This window comes from Cyanistes caeruleus, chromosome 3, assembly GCF_971803275.1.
Source record: "Cyanistes caeruleus chromosome 3, bCyaCae1.hap1.1, whole genome shotgun sequence".
In the NCBI taxonomy this organism is placed as follows: domain Eukaryota; kingdom Metazoa; phylum Chordata; class Aves; order Passeriformes; family Paridae; genus Cyanistes; species Cyanistes caeruleus.
Genome location: NC_141703.1, coordinates 37,973,725 through 37,991,407, shown reverse-complemented (window position 1 = coordinate 37,991,407; position 17,683 = coordinate 37,973,725). Strand labels below are relative to the sequence as shown.

The 17,683-nt window shown below is 39.2% G+C and overlaps 1 protein-coding gene across 5 annotated transcripts in view; it reads right to left on the bottom strand.

The window, feature by feature from the left end:
- FGF14 (fibroblast growth factor 14) overlaps nucleotides 1-17,683 on the bottom strand; it is a 374,566-nt gene that overhangs the window by 114,790 nt on the left and 242,093 nt on the right. The window contains exon 1 of one of the 5 annotated variants that reach the window (XM_086880756.1): nucleotides 8,144-8,343. The exons of the other annotated variants lie outside the window; for them this stretch is intronic. Coding sequence (XP_086736882.1) covers nucleotides 8,144-8,336 — 193 coding nt within the window. The 5' untranslated portion in view covers nucleotides 8,337-8,343. Of the gene's footprint in view, nucleotides 1-8,143; nucleotides 8,344-17,683 lie in introns of those variants that run through there. 5 annotated transcript variants of the gene reach the window in all.

The following is a 17,683-nucleotide window of genomic DNA, read 5'->3' as shown; positions in this document are numbered from 1 at the left end:
TTTATTTAATAGTCACTGGTATACAGATTACAGTGGCAAATTTTTCAACTCATCAGAATTTCATATGAAGAGATACAAACCACTAATTAAGACAGAGGAATCCAAGTCTCTGTTATATATAAACTACATAGATGAAAATGAGAGGAGCATCTGCTCAAGCTGGAATATTCACAATGCATAAAGCAGTAAGTCTGTGAACAACTAAACACTGTAAATGTAGAAAGATTTTGGAACAGTATATAATCTATGAACTACAGAGTTACAAGGAGGAGTGGCTGGAAAAAGTTCTTACTTCATCACATTTCTGAACATACCAATTTGTTATAGGATTGTTCCTCAAAACACAGCAAAGAAGAAATAACCAATGATTAAAACAGAAACAAATGTAAACACCTACAGCAAACAGTCTGTTCTTTATGAACTTCCAATAAGCTCCACACAGATCATTTTAATCATAAAAGTTAAGTCTGCTCTTGTATGAAAAACTCTGCTGCAAATTTGGAAAGATATCATAAGGACCTTCACTTGGTTCATTGTAGAACATACTTTAAAGAAAAGAGAATTAACATGATTTAAAAATTATATATATGCAACTTACCTAAGTAGGTATAAATAAGCCATAAATTTAGTACTTATGATCACATAAGTTTCAAGTAAATAGTTACCCTTCACAGAAAACTCTCTTTCATATTAAAGAAAATACAAAAATAGAAGCATAGTAAATTTTACTGAGAAAAAGAAAAAAACAGCCGTTGTTCTTGTTTTAAATTGTAAGGAAGTCTATCACTCAGGGGGTGCAAATACTTATCAAAACCAAACAGGAAACACCTATAACACACTACATTAAGGGAGACCCTGGTTCCAGCTCCCACCCCTAGGCTCATACTTCCACAAGAATCTTTACTGCAAAGAAACCTGCTGACCTTTTCTTAAGCCTGACATATCTGCTGTGTGCTGACTGACTTTGAAATTCAGTAATAAAAATGCCTTGAGGCTCTGAAAGTCCCTTTTCATTAGGACATGAAATTCCACTCATAGCCACCTGTAAAAAGAACCATTAAAATGTAGATTAATTTAAAACTAATTTCCTTCCTTCCTTCCTTCCTTCCTTCCTTCCTTCCTTCCTTCCTTCCTTCCTTCCTTCCTTCCTTCCTTCCTTCCTTCCTTCCTTCCTTCCTTCCTTCCTTCCTTCCTTCCTTCCTTCCTTCCTTCCTTCCTTCCTTCCTTCCTTCCTTCCTTCCTTCCTTCCTTCCTTCCTTCCTTCCTTCCTTCCTTCCTTCCTTCCTTCCTTCCTTCCTTCCTTCCTTCCTTCCTTCCTTCCTTCCTTCCTTCCTTCCTTCCTTCCTTCCTTCCCTCCTTCCCTCCTTCCCTCCTTCCCTGTTTTTTTTTCTAAAAAAACACTGAAAACAATCTAACAACCAAACCTACATTATTTCTGGAGCCAGGCTTCACAGTACTAGAGGAGGAGCATTTACTACACTTAGTAACTTGGATACATCTTGCAATTTGCAAAATAAAGAAGAAAAGGCAGGCTTTGCAATGGAAATGATAGTAAATGATGGTGTTTTTATTTTTATATTTTTAAAATTAACTTCTCCAGAGAGAACAGTTTGTATACTTGTGTTTCATAAAGCTCAATTCTTCTTACATCAAGCAAAATGCTTGATTTAATGTTTTTTAAAAATGGTGAGTTCAAGGTTTTGTGTTTTTTTATTTTTGCTGATAACTGCCAATCAGCTGTCCAGTCTTGATTCAATTTACAGTAGTTTTATAGCACAGTAACTCAAATGTCTTTCAAAAGTTCTACACCCGGGTAAGGGATTAGAATCAGGATCACAGATGTAATTAAATTGTTTAATTTAGTTACATCCTAGGGATTATACCTTATATCTCAGAAAAGGATATTCTTCACATTCCCATTTCAATCACCTTTCTCTAGATTCATTTATGAGCCTCTGGCTGAACATCCAATATCATGCTTATTAGCTTCTACTCACCACTTTACAAAATGGCAACCATAAAAACTGGGAATCCTGAAAACCTTGTAGTAACAACATTTCTGTAATATTTTTACAACACAGTCCATCTATCTAAATTTTATATGGAGATTTCACCATTTAATCTTTCCAGTCTTATACTCTCTTTCCTTTGAGTTACAAGAAACCTCCTTTTTCTTTGGGTATTTATTTATTGAAATACAAATTTAGGTAATGTTACTTATTGCTAAAAACAAATATGGTTTATAACATAGAATCAGATCTTAGTGCTCCTGGACTCTACTCCTGACCATCTCTAACTTAATGCAAATATCTGTTCCTACATCCTGGCATCAAAAGCAGCCAGGTTCTTCCTTGGTGCCAGGAAGGCCTATGTTCCTTAATTTTCAGTCCTACAGGAAATTAATTGGAATATCCACGCTGGACCTCAGCAGGTTATCTTATTTACATAACTAAAATGACAAACTCTAAAGTACAGAAATGTTACTGTCTACAATGTAATGAAAACATGTTGCTGATTTTTGACCATAATAAAATAAATTTAAAGCTTTACTAATTTTTTCATCCCTTTTCTACCATGGAATAGGAAAATTCTTTCTATTTTCACACCGCTCACAGTATGGCAGAGCATAAGATCTGAGATGATGATGATGATGATAATAATAATAATAATAATAATAATAATAATAATAATAATAATAATAGTAATAAACTCTTGAGAACTAAAGCATGCCACCTTCAAAGGTTTTCAGAAAAAGCTGATAGCACAGTAAGAGTACATGCCAGGAGTACATCTCCCTGTCTAACTCCAATACTTACCTAAGGCAGAAAGGAGCTTACATATGACCAAATAAGACAGACCTCTGTTTACTCACTATGAAAAATGGGGATCCACAGTTGTGTATCTTCAAAACTATGCTTAGAGTCTAAATCAAAAGACTTCAACAGAAAGATGTTCTGTAACAATCTTTTTGAGTGTTATCTCTGTATTGAAATTAATTACTTATGTTTGTAAGATGCTGACTTGAAAACTCATCATTCAAAACAAATTTTAAGTTCTGGATTTTTTTTCAGAATGTTTCTGGAATGTTTTTCAGAACATTCAAATCGGAGCCTGAAACAACGAAAAATTACATCTGTTAATAGATTATATATTGTTTAAAGACAGGATTCTGCCTTTAAATACAGTATAGAAACCTGACCTCACTTTTAACGTTTCTATTGGTACATCACCACGAACCAGAAACCACCTGTATTACAATCTCCCTTAATATCTATAATAATCAGATAATTTAGTTCTATAATACATTTAATAGATACAATAAGGGATGAACTTTACAAGACTTTATGTGGACTGAAACTGCCTGAAGAGATCCAGAAGGTCACTCAAAAGAAGAGTTCATTTTCTAATGAAGAGTTAAATCACCAATTACTAAGTGAAGACATTCAAAAGCAATGTTAGTATATGAAAGATATTCTGAAATGACACTGCTACAGCACTATCTGTACATTAAATGCCCACTATTCTATCACCCCTGTTTGAGGTATTTCTGAAAATCAATAGTCCCTAAAATTATGTTACCATTTTCAAGCTATTTTTTCCCACTTGCTCTCAAAGCCAACTCATTCATCACATTTAAAGCTACCAATACTAGTTTAGAATAAAAATTTCATCCCAGCCATTACCATATTTCTTTTAAAAGCTTCTGTTAGCAAGCAAGGGTTTATGTGAAATACTGAATGCATGGGAAAGAAAGCTTGACTAGTCTAAGAAATCTTCTAGACTGAGTCTGGAAAGTCATGTTTTCTAAAATATTTTTTAAGCATGCTTAGAATATTTTACATGAAGTCTAGCATATTTACACAGTTTCAGTTTGTGATTATCATGTAGTCCTTTGAACAGGTTAACAGCAATGATGGAAAAAATTAATGATTTCTTATATAGACTGTTAAGACTGTGTTTATACTTCCAAAAGGGTTGTGGGTTAATCAATTTCATTTGAAGAAAAGTAATGAAAAACAAGCAACATCAGTTCAACACCCTGAAAAATAGACAGCCTTGCACCTAGACAATGCAAGAGCAGTGGACTTTAGTGAACTGCCAAGAAGAATTAATCCTGAGGGAAATCTCACAGGAAAGCACAGACATGTGTTTTGGTCTGCTGAAACTTTAACCAAGGCAGAACATCCAGCACTGGAACTTACTGGTGGAGGTTCATGTGATTCCTTAAGCTTTAGGAAACAAGTCATGTACACTCACAAGCACAGATCTCCATTTCTGTTCCACTTCATTCTACAAGTAGGAGAACTAGAAACTACTTAGGGCACTACACATATTGGGAATTATTTTATATTTGAGATTATGGGCCACTCCCACATCTGCCAAAAAACATTAGGTGATCTACTGATGAATTTTCCAAAAATGCTTTCTTTGGAGAATTAAATTACCTTTGTAGATGCAGTAAAATCTAATCACTGCATTTTCTGAACATGTTCCCTAGGACTCTCTTATAAATATTAATGCACAAAATCAGGGGCCAAGCCATCCCAAAATTCATACACTCTGTGTATAAATTTAGAAATCTTAATGTGGTATTAGCACACAGAAACAGTAAACATCACACTTGGTTTTTAATACATTTAAATGTTGAGTCTTTTTCAGTAGAATACTCCCAAGGGCCCTAATTAACCAAATGAAGATTTTTCAGACTAGCAAAGCAGCTAGATATGTAGATGAAAATACAGGCTAAGTAGTTTGAATTTTCACCAGTGACAAGCATATGTTTTAATAGCTGTGCTTTGTAGATGCATGAGGTGAAGTGACATATATTTTCTTTTTATTGGGAAGAAACAGGTTAGATAAGGTTCTTCAACATGAAAACAAAATACCTGTCAATTCTCCCATTTGTAGTTATATTAACATAAATTAAACTATTATAACTAAACAACCTGCAATGCAAGAGAGGAAGATTCAAAATTGATTGTTGTCTGGCATCAGATAGGCAAGATCTTGGCTTCATGCTTATTCGGAAATTAATGACAGTGATTTGTTCATCAGATGACAGGTAGAATAAAATTAAAATTAAATAAATTTGAAATACCATAATACTAAACAATATGAATCAAAGATGTCCAGTAAATGAAAATGGTTTCATCCACTCAGTAGATTAGCAGACAAGTCTCCCACAGAAATCACTTTGGCTGTTTAATTCATTAATCAAAGTCTTAGAAAGGCTGTTCAAAACTACCATGGCATCTATCTTTAGAGCAAATATATAAGTAAATACAAATATTACTCTTCATTCTGAGTGAGCTCCTGGATGTATCTTTAATTCCTAAATGTTAGTCTCCCTAAGCACACTTCTGTTGGTATTTTAGTATGCCCCTAAAGGAAGGACCATGAACAGAGAATTTGTCACAATGACAGGAAAAAAAATTCCTCAGGGTATACACATGATTGAAGCATTTTATACATTCATAATAACTTCATTTTTTTCCAAAATAAATCCCACTGAACAAGAACAGTACTAACAGGCATTTTTAAAGGAGAAATTAAAGAATATTTTTAAAGTTTGCTGACATGTTGATATGTGGGCATATATTGTGTATATTATTTATCCAGTTCACATATACATATATGCACAAGGTTAAATGTGTATTTTTAATTTAAAAAGCAGCATCACTGGTTTTTGCTGCCTGACTGTTTCAAAGATGGGAAGACAGTTATTTTTCATATGTAAGTACAAAGCAAAACACCTCTTTGTTCCAAGAAAAACAGAGTTTTGCTTTTACTGTTCTACATTAAAAAAAAAAATACATATGATTCTACTCTTCCATTGAATTGTATGAGAATGCTACAGATGGTTTGTCACATCTCGATTAGCTCATTTTTCACAATGCTCTTGTGACACTCTGTATCACTTACACAAGGTTTATTTGTCAAAATCCCATAGCACCTTTCTGACAACAGATGTTTTGAAATTCATCCTATTTTGCTTGGCAAAGACTTATTTTAATGGATTTGACAGTATGATTTCAGTGACAAATTCACCGGTCATTCACCTCAGTTTAGAAAAACTAAAACCAGACTCTGGTAAATGTTCATTTTTTAACTCTCATAATGTATTTTAAACCAATCAGCCTTATTAAATGTGGTTTGCTTGGGTTTTTCCACAAATGATTATTCACTCTAAACTATCCTTCACAAGATGTTTAAGTGATGACTCCTGCTTGATTGTTTCTTCAATTTCCCTCTTAAATAGAATGCAACTTTGAATCCACAGGTATTCTTTCCATTTATCCATGTATCACTTGTGCATTAGGAACACAGATAGTAAAAGCTACGATAGTAATTTTTTTCAGCGGGAATTGTTACAGATGAGCAGTAATTCTGAGATCTTAATGTAAACCAATGGATAAGTATCACCACGTCTCATCATGAATGAAAATAAACTGAGGGGTCTGACACTGCAGATTTTACTGGTGAAGAGCCCTTGTTCTGGTTATTCCTGCTGATATGTTCTGTGTCAGTGGTACAGGTTAACAGTGGAGTTATGTTATAATTCAGTTCTCTTATTCAAGAATGTGACAAAGTGAAAAATGAAATTCATGAAAAATGAATGAATGAAAAAGGATGAAATCAAAAGTCTCTTTAAAGCCCCTTCTCACCTAAAAAAAAAAAATGTTTGGCAGTGCTGCAAGACAGTCATCTCCTCCTCAAATGGTAATATTGTCAAATACAGAGTTTTCTCCCAAATTAGACTGCACAGGTGGTCAAGCACAATTGCTGTTAGCAAATCTCCCTAAATTTGTTTTTCTGAAGAGTATCACTTATAAAAATCCACCACCATAAACCAGATACTCTAGTCTTTTAAAGCACACACAGACTGCTTAAAAAAAAAAAAAGCCACCATAAATTTTGCCACTCACATTTTCCTGCTCATCTTCACTGTATCCCTGACTATCCAAAAATGACAAGATTTTGCTTATGTTAGGAGTTACAACAAATAATTTTACTGCAGGAAAGCCATGTAAAAATAAAATTGTGTGGATTTTTTTGATCTGTTTTTCAAATGTGAGCCATGGAAAAGAAGGAGAAAGCACCAATCAGGACAGTTCCCTGATTATGCTGAAAATTATCTTCCAACCCAACCTAAAGAGGAGCTGTAGTATACATACCAAACCACAACACATGGTGGCTTTCTGTATAATGTAACAGAGGGTGGTTTGTACTTTATCACTGCCTGGTAGGTATTAGCCATGTTTCAAGTGATACTTAACATTTTCACTCCTCACAATAAAATCCTTTCATTATAAAACTACTTGTTTTCTGAGGACATAGAGTAAGCCATTACCATTTTTGAATGCTGTTGAATACCACAAAATTTTAAAAAGATTGCAGAAGTCACTGCGACACCATTTTACTCCTTTTATTTCTCGGGTTCTAATACAAAGTATTGGGTAGAATGCAGTCACCAAGGTACCAGTTTTCTCCGCTGACTACTGATCATCTACCCTGAAGAAAAACTGCCTGCAAAACCTCCTGGTCTGCAAGGCCCTGGCTGGGAAGGGGCAACAGGCAGGTGTACCTGCACCTGGGCACCCACAGGGATGCCGAGAAGCTCTCCCACAGCTGCCAGCTGTGCCTCACCTCTCACTGTGCTCACTGGGAAGTCACCGAGCGCTGGGGAGCGGGACCCCTTCACTACCGACAGGCTGCGCTTGCCAAAACCATACTGGTGGCTGAGGGAAGGGGCTGGCGAGGGGCGGCCCCCGGGCACCGGACACCCAAAGCGCGGTGCGCTCTTTGTCCTTCAGAGGGATGCACAAGCGAGAGGGGGAGGCGCGGGGCGGCGGGCAGGGCTCCCCGAGGGGCTTCTCCCGCCCGATGCACACCTGTCGTGCCCCACGGCGGAGCCCCGGCGCACACAGCCGGGCAGCAAGGCTGGCCCCGGGGGTCCCGACGGCGGCTCCGCAGGCTGCCGCCCTCCCCAGCCCGCGGAGCCCTCGGCCCGCTGCCGGGGAGCCGGGAGCCGCCGGCCGGCAGGACCCGGGGCGGCGCCCGGCCCGGGAAGTTTCTCGCCACAGGTTTCCCCCTCCCGCCCGCCCCCCGGAGCCCGCGGGCGGGCCCGGCCACAGGGACGCACCTTGGCGCCGCAACCGCCGCTTCTTGAGCCCGAAGATGCGGACCTTGGAGAAGATGTCCACCAGGTTGCCATTGCAGAGCCCGCGGTTCTTGTTGGGGCTGTTCCGCCTCCTGCTGGCCGAGGGCCGGTCCCAGTGCTGCTCCCTCGCCTGCCGCTTCTGGCGGATCAAGCCGCTGGCGATGGCCGCTGCCATGGCTGCTCGCCGGCTCGCCCACGCCGGGCAGGGAGGAGGGAGGCGGCGAGGCGCTCAGCCCCGGCGGGAACCCATCCCCGGGGGCGCGGGCGAGCGGGAGCCTCCTCCGGCCCGAGGCGCGGCTGCGGAGGGGCACCCGCACCCTGCGGCCGGCGGGAGCTGCCGCCGCCGAGGGTCACCGCATGGGTGCCCCGCCGTCCCCCCCGCCGTGTCCCGGCGCAGGGACACCTGCTCGGGCGGCTGTCTGCGGGCGGGCTGGCGGAGCGGAGCGGAGCGGTGCCGAGCGAGCGGGACTCGGGGCAGAGCCGCGCCCGGTCGGCTCCGGTCGGGTCGGGTCGATCGGGTCGGGTCGGGTCCGCCAGGCAGTGTCGCCTCTCCGGGCTGCCCCTCAGCCCCGAGCCGCCGCCGCCCGCTCGCCCGTCACTGCCATCGCCACGGCCGGGGCGGCTACCGCCGCCTCTTGCCGACTCCCGCCTGATGATTGCCAAGTGCTTCAGAAATCAGCATCTGGAGAGAGCAATCTTCTTCTCCGGGGAGAGCTGTAATCACGGCTCCTCGGTCCCACCCCGCTCCAGCCTCCCCTACACACACACACACACACACACACACACACACACACACACACACACACGGGCACGCACACAAACACAGAAGCACACACACACAGGCACGCACCGCTGGAGGTTTTTTTTGTCCTCCCCAAGGCAAGGGGCGGCGAGGGTGCAAGCAGTGGAGGAGGGGGAATGGGAAAAGGCAGAAGAAAAAGCACAAGGGGGGAGAGAGGCGGAGGGACGGTGTGATGCTGATGTGATTTTCTGCTGGGAACCGGGAGGTTCCCGGTGGATCCGCCGCCAGCTGCCTCTGCCACCCCCCGCCCCCCCCCCCCCGTAAAGGTTTCCGGGTGCCTTCGTGCGGGGCTCCCTTCCCGGGGGAAGAAGGAGGGCCCTGCGCGCTGCCGGAGGGGCGTATGGCCCTCCCCGTAATCCTTCGCCCGCCCCGGCACACCGAGGATCCCTCGCACGCACCCTCTCTCCAGCTCCCCGGCAGCCGCTCCCTGCCGGCCGCAGGTGACACCGGCACCTGTCCCCGTCCCCAGGCGGGGAAGCCGGGGGGCAAGGCAGGCGGCTGAGGGGACACGGCGCTCCGCCAAGGGCACCCTGCCCCGCGCAGCCCCTCCGCCGGCCCGCAAGCCAGGAACGGACCGAGCAGGAGGTGAAATGCGGAGGGAGACGGGCTTCTGCCTCACAGGAAGGTTTTGGAGCCGTGAGGAAGGAGTACATCTACAGGGCTGAGGGGACTTTAAACCAAAATACCGGAGGGACTGTAGCATGTAGCACCCACAAAGAGCAGGTGGATTTACTGCTCACCAGCACCGTGTAAAATTACAGGCTATGTTTTGGAGCACTTAGGGCAGCACCAGCCAAGCTCACCAGACACAGAACACCTAAGAAGTATCTGCCCTGAGAAGTTCACATGGCACTGCAAATAGTAAATATCATGTAAAGTAAGACACCCCACTGCTTTCCTTTCATCTTTTCCTGTTGGCTCGTCTCTCTTTTCAAATAATGGTCCAAAGTTTTTCAGATTTACTTTCTGGAAGCCTAATGGTTAAACTTCCTGAAGTTGTAGCTAGCCAGAGGAAAGTAGAAGAAGGAAACAAGCAGCTATACAGAAAAATATGAAGTTACCTATAAAGAAGGGCAGATGCTTGCACAGGCAATTATGATGTAAAAATCTACTTTTATACGGTTTTCACAGTACTCTAATTTCTTATTAGATGGTTTTGTGGGGGAGTTGTTTATTTGTTTTGTTTTTCTTTGTTCTGTTTTAAACAGGCTTGGAAGTGTAAATATCCATCCAGAAAAATTCACCGCTTTGCAATACAGAACCTAGTATGTAATAATAGGTTCTTGTTTTGGCAGAAGCTTCAACTTCTGTGATATTGACCATTTTTCTCCTAAATCCTTTAATCTACAAAGCGCTATTTTTATACAGAGGGCAAAAGTGTATGGTGGGAACTCCGATATACAGGGATTTTGTATTAATACTAGACCAACTAGGAACAGAACATGCACAATCGGATCTGGATAATACATTTTAATTCTATTTAAAAGTGTCTCTAAAGAGATTCAGCTAAGACTCATTGGATTTTCTATCTGGCAATTTTTACAGAGCAGCAATTTCCTTACAAGGGTCACAATTGCCTTAACTAATGCAATTAGACAGAGAGGTGGTTATTTAAAAAACAAATAATTTCAGTGTAGCGTTTTTGCATACTGCTTTCTTTCTTCCTTCCTTCTCAAAAGTGGACAAGACACGGAGTGGCCTTCCTTAAGACCCCTCGAGAGGGAAGCGCTCCTCTGAGAGCCGCCCCAGTGGCCTCCCCCGCCCGGTGCCCGGTGCCCGGTGCCCGGTGCCCGGTGCCCGGTGCCCGGTGCCCGGTGCCCGGTGCCGGCCCGGTCTGTGTCTGCCTGCAGCACCACGGACAGCGGAGCAGCGACCGGCCCCGCACGGCACACGGACACGCCGACCCCACCGCCGGGGAGCTGACAGGACACAGCCCAAATTCAGCTCGACTTGCCTGCTGCCTCCAAACAAAGGAATGAATGAGAGGGAGTAGAGTGGAATAGAGGCCAACCACCCACTATCTCTCACTTTGTTAGGAATGCAGAGATATAATACATACATATAACCCTAACATTTGCATGAGAAACTCTCTCCAAAAAGGTATGAGTCCCAAGTTCCTCTTTATAGTATCCGATGATGCTATAAAGTAGATACTCTGTCCACTACTATTGTTCCTTTCTATATTTTCTTTCAAACACTGGGCCCTTGCCAAAACACACTGACATTTTTGACAACATGATGCTCAGGGTGATGGCAAAGAAAAGCAAAAGAGAGGGCGAAAATGGGCAGAATGCCTATAGACACAGAGAAAACGTGTTTCTTACTCCAGAGATTAAAAAAAAAAAATAATAAAAAAAAAGCTTTGTACTCACATCCCAGAAATGCAGAGCAGTTGTTTACAGCTTGGGGTTTTACAAAGAAAACTCAAGAGAGCCATCTGGTGTCCTAACCTGTGATAAAATGTGTGCAGTTCTAGTCAAAGTGGAGGTTCTGTTAACAGATGGATTGTACAAGTATGAACATATCAGTTACCTTAAAGACTAGGAACTACATGAGAATATGCATTTAGGACAAATGGATATATCTCAGTTATGACATTTTCTACATTAAAACAGAGTTTTATTTCTGATTAACAAAACTCTGGATATGAAAACAAATTATTAAAAGCCAAAGAGGGGGAGAAAAATTTTCAGTGCTTTCTATTCTCCCATCTGTTAATTTCTTACTGGCAAGTTAACACACACTCCACACAAATTATCTCCTCACAGATATCCTGAAAACATTCTTGATATCAAAACTGAACCAAAATCAATCAAATAAAGGCCAAAGTTCTTCAGCATATATTTTCATATATGCCAAAATATATCAAACATGTATTTTCTACAAGTGTAAAATATCAGACTATTACATTACTACTAAACATGTTTAAGTTCCATGAGCTCTAGTGAAGTTTTTATTGCACTTGCTTGCAAAGAGTAGGGCACGCACAGCTCACTTTCCCAGTTAAATACACTACAAGAAGATGAGATAAAATTGGTTTACATTCTAGAAGTCATTAATAAAGTACAGTGAATCTAGATGTTCTTTCAGACTCTACAGAGTTGAAGATTGGTTTGGGTCTTTGAAAATGTTTGGGTTTTTTTCCTTTGGAAGAGCTTGTGTTCTATAGTAGCAAAAGTATTAGCACCTTACTCCTTATACCATTCAAAATAGATAGGATGGTCTAGGGGTAAAAATACCAACTTAGGCCTAACAATTGAAAGGCATGCATGAAAGTACATCAAGACCACTGGGAGAATTCATTATTCCAAGAACAGACATTTCAGGAGTGGAAAAATTACTTGTTTCTAAATTGTGATGGATTTATTTAATCACTCTTGTGGTGCTTCTGATCAGACTGCAGACTGATTGCCAAAGTACTGTTTCCAGCTGAAGTTGTGAGTCTGATTTGTTGCTTCTGATTAAAAAAAAATAAATATTGAAGGTTGCTGGTAGTTTTGGTGGACCATAATGAAAGTGTCTAAATTCAATGTACATACTAAGACCTCTCCACTCCCCCAAATATAATAAGAAAATGTGATACAGGCCTACAAATAGGATTATTCATGTAATTACGAACTGGTATCTTCCCAAGGCACACAGTGTGTACATATGGGGTGGATAGGTGTCAGTATGCAACAGTAATTTTCATTTTTTGATGTCATTTTCTTGGGTGAAAAAGATGGAGCGAGAGAAATAATGACTTGAACAAGGTGAAACATGTTTCTTACTGCATGGTTTGGTATTTAATTGTACAAAACTGAATAAGCTAGAAAAACATTTGTCAATTTAAAAGATTATATTTTTCATGAGCAGACCAGTATGAACATATTAAAACATAGATAAAAGTTCCCTTTTCAGATGAGTTATGTGCATTCTGCGTTTATAAGAAGACTAGTATGGAATGTTTGCGCAATGAGCTGTAGAGAGTTTAAATTAGGTCAGTTTAATATGTTCTTGTCTATTAATCTGGATATAATTCTCCTTATAAATTATTGTTAATTTCCCAAAAGGCAATGTACGATGAAGCACTGAAATTCAAAATCCTTAACACCCTGAACACTTGATGCTTATCGATTAGACTTTGAAGAACATCAATAATTTGTTAAACATGATAATATGCTTCCCAGAATTTGGATTTCTATCCTTTCACACTTTGTGTCAGAAGCACTCAGCTTTCAGTCTTGGCATTCACAATGTGCTTGAGGAGCCAAAATCATACCTGTTAAAATTTACTAAATACACAGAAGGTCCTATGGAATCACTTGTTTAAACAGGTCAGGTGAATCCCTTTAATTAAGACAAAAGTAAGCTTCCAACATGTTGTTCAAAGGACTGTACATATTTTAGCCAACTTCTTCACAGGCTTTGGACTTATTTGACCTTATGTATCCAACTCATAAGAAAAAACATTAAAACAATTCCTGTATATACAAGAATAAGTTAATGCACCATGCAAGGAAGTTCAGCATTAAATGACTGGTTATCCAGAGAGCTATCACAAAATTATATTCAAATACATGACACCTACGATGCTGCCTGTAGCAGCTCAGGTGCAATACTTCATCTGCATTGACCATTCACTTTTTTCACATATTTCATTCATTTCTTTCACACATATCCTGAGATACATCTGTAACTCAAAGGACTGAGTACCTCTATACTAGATATTTTCTTACTCTTCAGACATTACATAATTCTTAAATTGCTTGGGTGTGCTTTTGCTTTTCTTGACTTTTCTGTCCCCCTTCCCTATCCAATGCTAAATTTCAGTGATTATCCTGCAGTACTGAGTCTCATGAATAGTCCCATGTCAAGTAAAATACTTGCTTTAATTCAGTTTAATTTTTTTATTCCATGGCCTAACTCCTCATCCTTCAACAGGGGAAAAAGGTGGATGAAAATTCTTAATGCAGTTTTTAACAATTGATCTTTCAGCCAGATAAGATGCATGACTACAGCTGCTAACTTTTAGCAGAGCTCCTTTGACATCTTCCATGACTCTTCCTGTTTCTCATTCTATCTGCCCTCTACTTTTGATACCAATTCTTTTGAGACCAGGTGAACAAAAGAAACCAGCTGGGTTGACAGGAGTATCTGAACAGCACACAAATCATATGAGGATCCCCAAAATAGCTCTCCCAGGCCCAAGTCTCTTTTAAACAGTTAACAACAGTGAAGGAAGAAAAACATTTAAAAAAAAAAAAAATCAAGATCACTTTCAGTTTATAATCCAAAAAAGTAATTAAAACCTAAATACATTGTGGTTTCTGCAGTGACATATGTAAGATTTTAAGTTATGAATTTACCTCTATAAAGAGAGGTTCATAATAACAGAAACACGTTACCAATAATTTTGTTCTTACTGAAGCCAAGAGCAGATCTGCCACAAGACTGCTTCAAACAAGGCTCTGGTGACACAAGCCAGAAAAAGGACTTTAATGAAAGAAAAACAAACACAAACACCACCCCACCCCCCCATCTTTAGTCCACACAGCTGCAGAGAGCAGTTTAAGATTTAGAGGCCTAAAAACAGCATGGAGAGCTCCTTCATTAATATGCACAGCTTAAGCCAACATCTGTTGCGTTTACTTATCTAGCCACAGCAGGACTTGTCTGCTTTGCCTGACTTCTGAAACATGCAACAGACTTTCCTGTCATCCTCTCAAGTAACTGAAAGTCCCTGTAAGGTGAGTCTGCTTAATTTTGTTCTACAGAAACAGAGGAAACGCTGTTCCTAAGAATTTCAGTCTGTACACTGAATTTTCTCTGGAGTCAGTACAGCTGACAGAGCATGTAAGCTGCTATACCTGTTTCATGATACTCTGCAGTGAGGATTTCCTGCACCTAGGACATACTTACAAGTGGATTTCTTGCTCTCCTTGAAACAAATATGAAAACACATGTCAATATGAGAGAAATTATGCAATATTTCTGAACCCTTAGAACAAGGAAAATGTTGGATTTTGACCATCTCACAGAGATCCAGGAGAAAAAGCACTTAATATCCATTAAAATAAAACACTGAACAGAAAAGATAGTATGAGCAGAGATATACATAAATTGCTATCTTGAGAAGCAGATGGATGATTCCCCTCAAAACACATCTAATAATCTTATAAGTATAAAAAGTAATTTTTACCTCTGACAGGAAGAACTGGAGCATGTCTGCCCATGCTCTTGAATGCACGCATGCACACACAAACTCATCCGCAACACCACTTTGTTTCTTGGAAGAAAGAATGAAAAATACTCCCTGCCAAATAATCTAGGCAAAAAATGGTCTTATTTTCTGCTGTGCAACCTAAAATTGACAGTGTGATTAATTTCACAAAATAACTTTCAGACAATCATCTTTTTTTGCAATTATTCTACTATTTATTTTTTAATACCTTTTGTTTTGCAATCTCTTTTACACTATTTTTTACAAGAAAAAAAAACAAAGAAGGAAACAAAACAAACAAACAAACAAAAAAAAACCCCACAAAAAAAACAAAAAAACAAAATTAGCATCCTGTTCTTTTCTTGTTCGAGGGGGAATACAGTATTTCTCTGGGTACTGAAGGGAGAAAATGAGAGATAGTGCCATATTCATCCAAAGGGTGCTCCTTGATCCCCTCTCAGATCTAATCACATAGACATATCCCTTCCCTTGTGGTTCAGACACAATCAATATTCTCTGAAAAGTGTCCTATTCTGTATTCCCCTTTCCAAAAAGCAGAAAATTCAGTACATTGTCTAATATTTTATTGAATGTAATAAATTAATGACAAACATAAATATCTGAAAAGTAAGTATGGCAAGCTTCTTTTTAATTAATCTAGATTTTCAGAAGTATCTGACAAGCTAATATTTGTTCATATTAGCATAGGAACATGTTGTTCTTTTCTCCCCCTCAATGTTTCTTTTACTCTGTATTATTTTCTTTGACTGAAAGATTTTCTTTGCATTAACACACTATTGTTTAGAAAAAGATGCAAAGAAATCTATTAGAAAAAAAAAAAATGCCAGGAGGAAACTTTTTAGATATCAGCCTTCTCTTTTTTCTTTAATAATCAGTTTAATTCAGCTCTAGCTTCATTTACAGCAGTGGTACTTGCTGTATTAGCATTTCCATTTTACTTCTTCCAAAACAGAAACATTGATTTCTTCTATAATTCAAGTCTTAAAAAAACCCTAACAAAATCAGTAATGAATGCTTTGACCTAAAGAAAAAAAAGGAATTTAATAACTTCTGCTTACCTATCTTGTTACTTATATGATCGAGAACATCAAGACTAATTTCATAGACTTTTGCTATCTTTTTATTTATTTTGTAGACATGATAGATAGAATATAATGAATACTAGAATTATTTTTAAATCCTGAAAAAATTCCTGGCTATTAGTTCAAATACCATAGCATTTATTATTATGGTAAATGTGATATTATTTATTATTACTTACTATTAAAAGTGGTAACAACATGAATACTTCTAACATAGTGACCTGATTTTACAACCCAGTCTTACAAAGCCAATACAAAATATCTGTCAGTTAAGATTTAACTCATCAAAATCTTTCAACATAATATCTCTCTAATGTGCAGTGCAATTATCTGATTTGCCAGCAGTGGACACTGTTTGTCTAGTTATTCACAGATATATTGACTGAGGAATATCTTGCAACACATACTGGCATATTTTTCTTTTATTTCTTGAACTGCAAGTAATTAAATATTAAAAAAAAAAAAATGAAAAAAAATGAGTCATTGGTACCAGACACAAGCTGAGTAAAGATTGTGTGGTAAGAATATTTTTCAACATCTGTGTAATACAATACTGCCCCTTTCTTAAAAAAACAAACAAACAAACAAAAAACAAAAAAAAAAAACACCAAAGAAACCAACTTTAGGAAAAATAAATATAGGCTTATTCACATGGGGTTGCTTTTTATCTTAACCATAATAATTTCAAGTTCTAGAAGATGTTCTGATATAAAAAAAATAATTCTTTGCTTGTATTTTTCATAGAGTGATGTTTATGACAATGAAACTGTACATACAGCCTTTGCATTTTTCTAGAAAATTCTTGCAAATAATGAGCAAGCTAAAAAATTCTAAGGAGAATATTTTCTTCAGTATCCCATACCATTTGTTGAATAAAACAATTGTTCAAGATCTGCAAAGGATATGTTTTACACAGTGGTATTTTTACAGGGACTTTGACATTTAGCTGAAGAGCAGATTTTTGGTTAGTATGAAAGAATAGATAGCTACAAGACCAACACAAAGAGTTGCAGAAGGTTTAGTACAAATCAGCCTAGCTAGTTGGAAGACAGTTTCCATTCATCTTAAAAACATCTTAAAAATTTTAAAAAAGCCATGCACAGGTTTAATCACATATAATATTATCTTAGGCACTATTGAAAAAGTTGCAGCAATTTCAATATTTCAGTATTCAAATGATTCATTAAGCTCCTACTAAAATGCCTATCAGTTTAATACTTAAATAAATGCAGTTCTCATGTAAGAATGTCCAGTATCTTAATAGCATAATTAGCTAATTTTCTGCCCAATGCAGCTGAAACTTCATAAACAGCGCCCAACAGTCTGCTTCCAGCACATGTACACAGGACACCCACAACATCTATCAGAACTATGTTTTTTGTCATATGAAAAGTCAGTTGTCTTCAGTGGTGGGA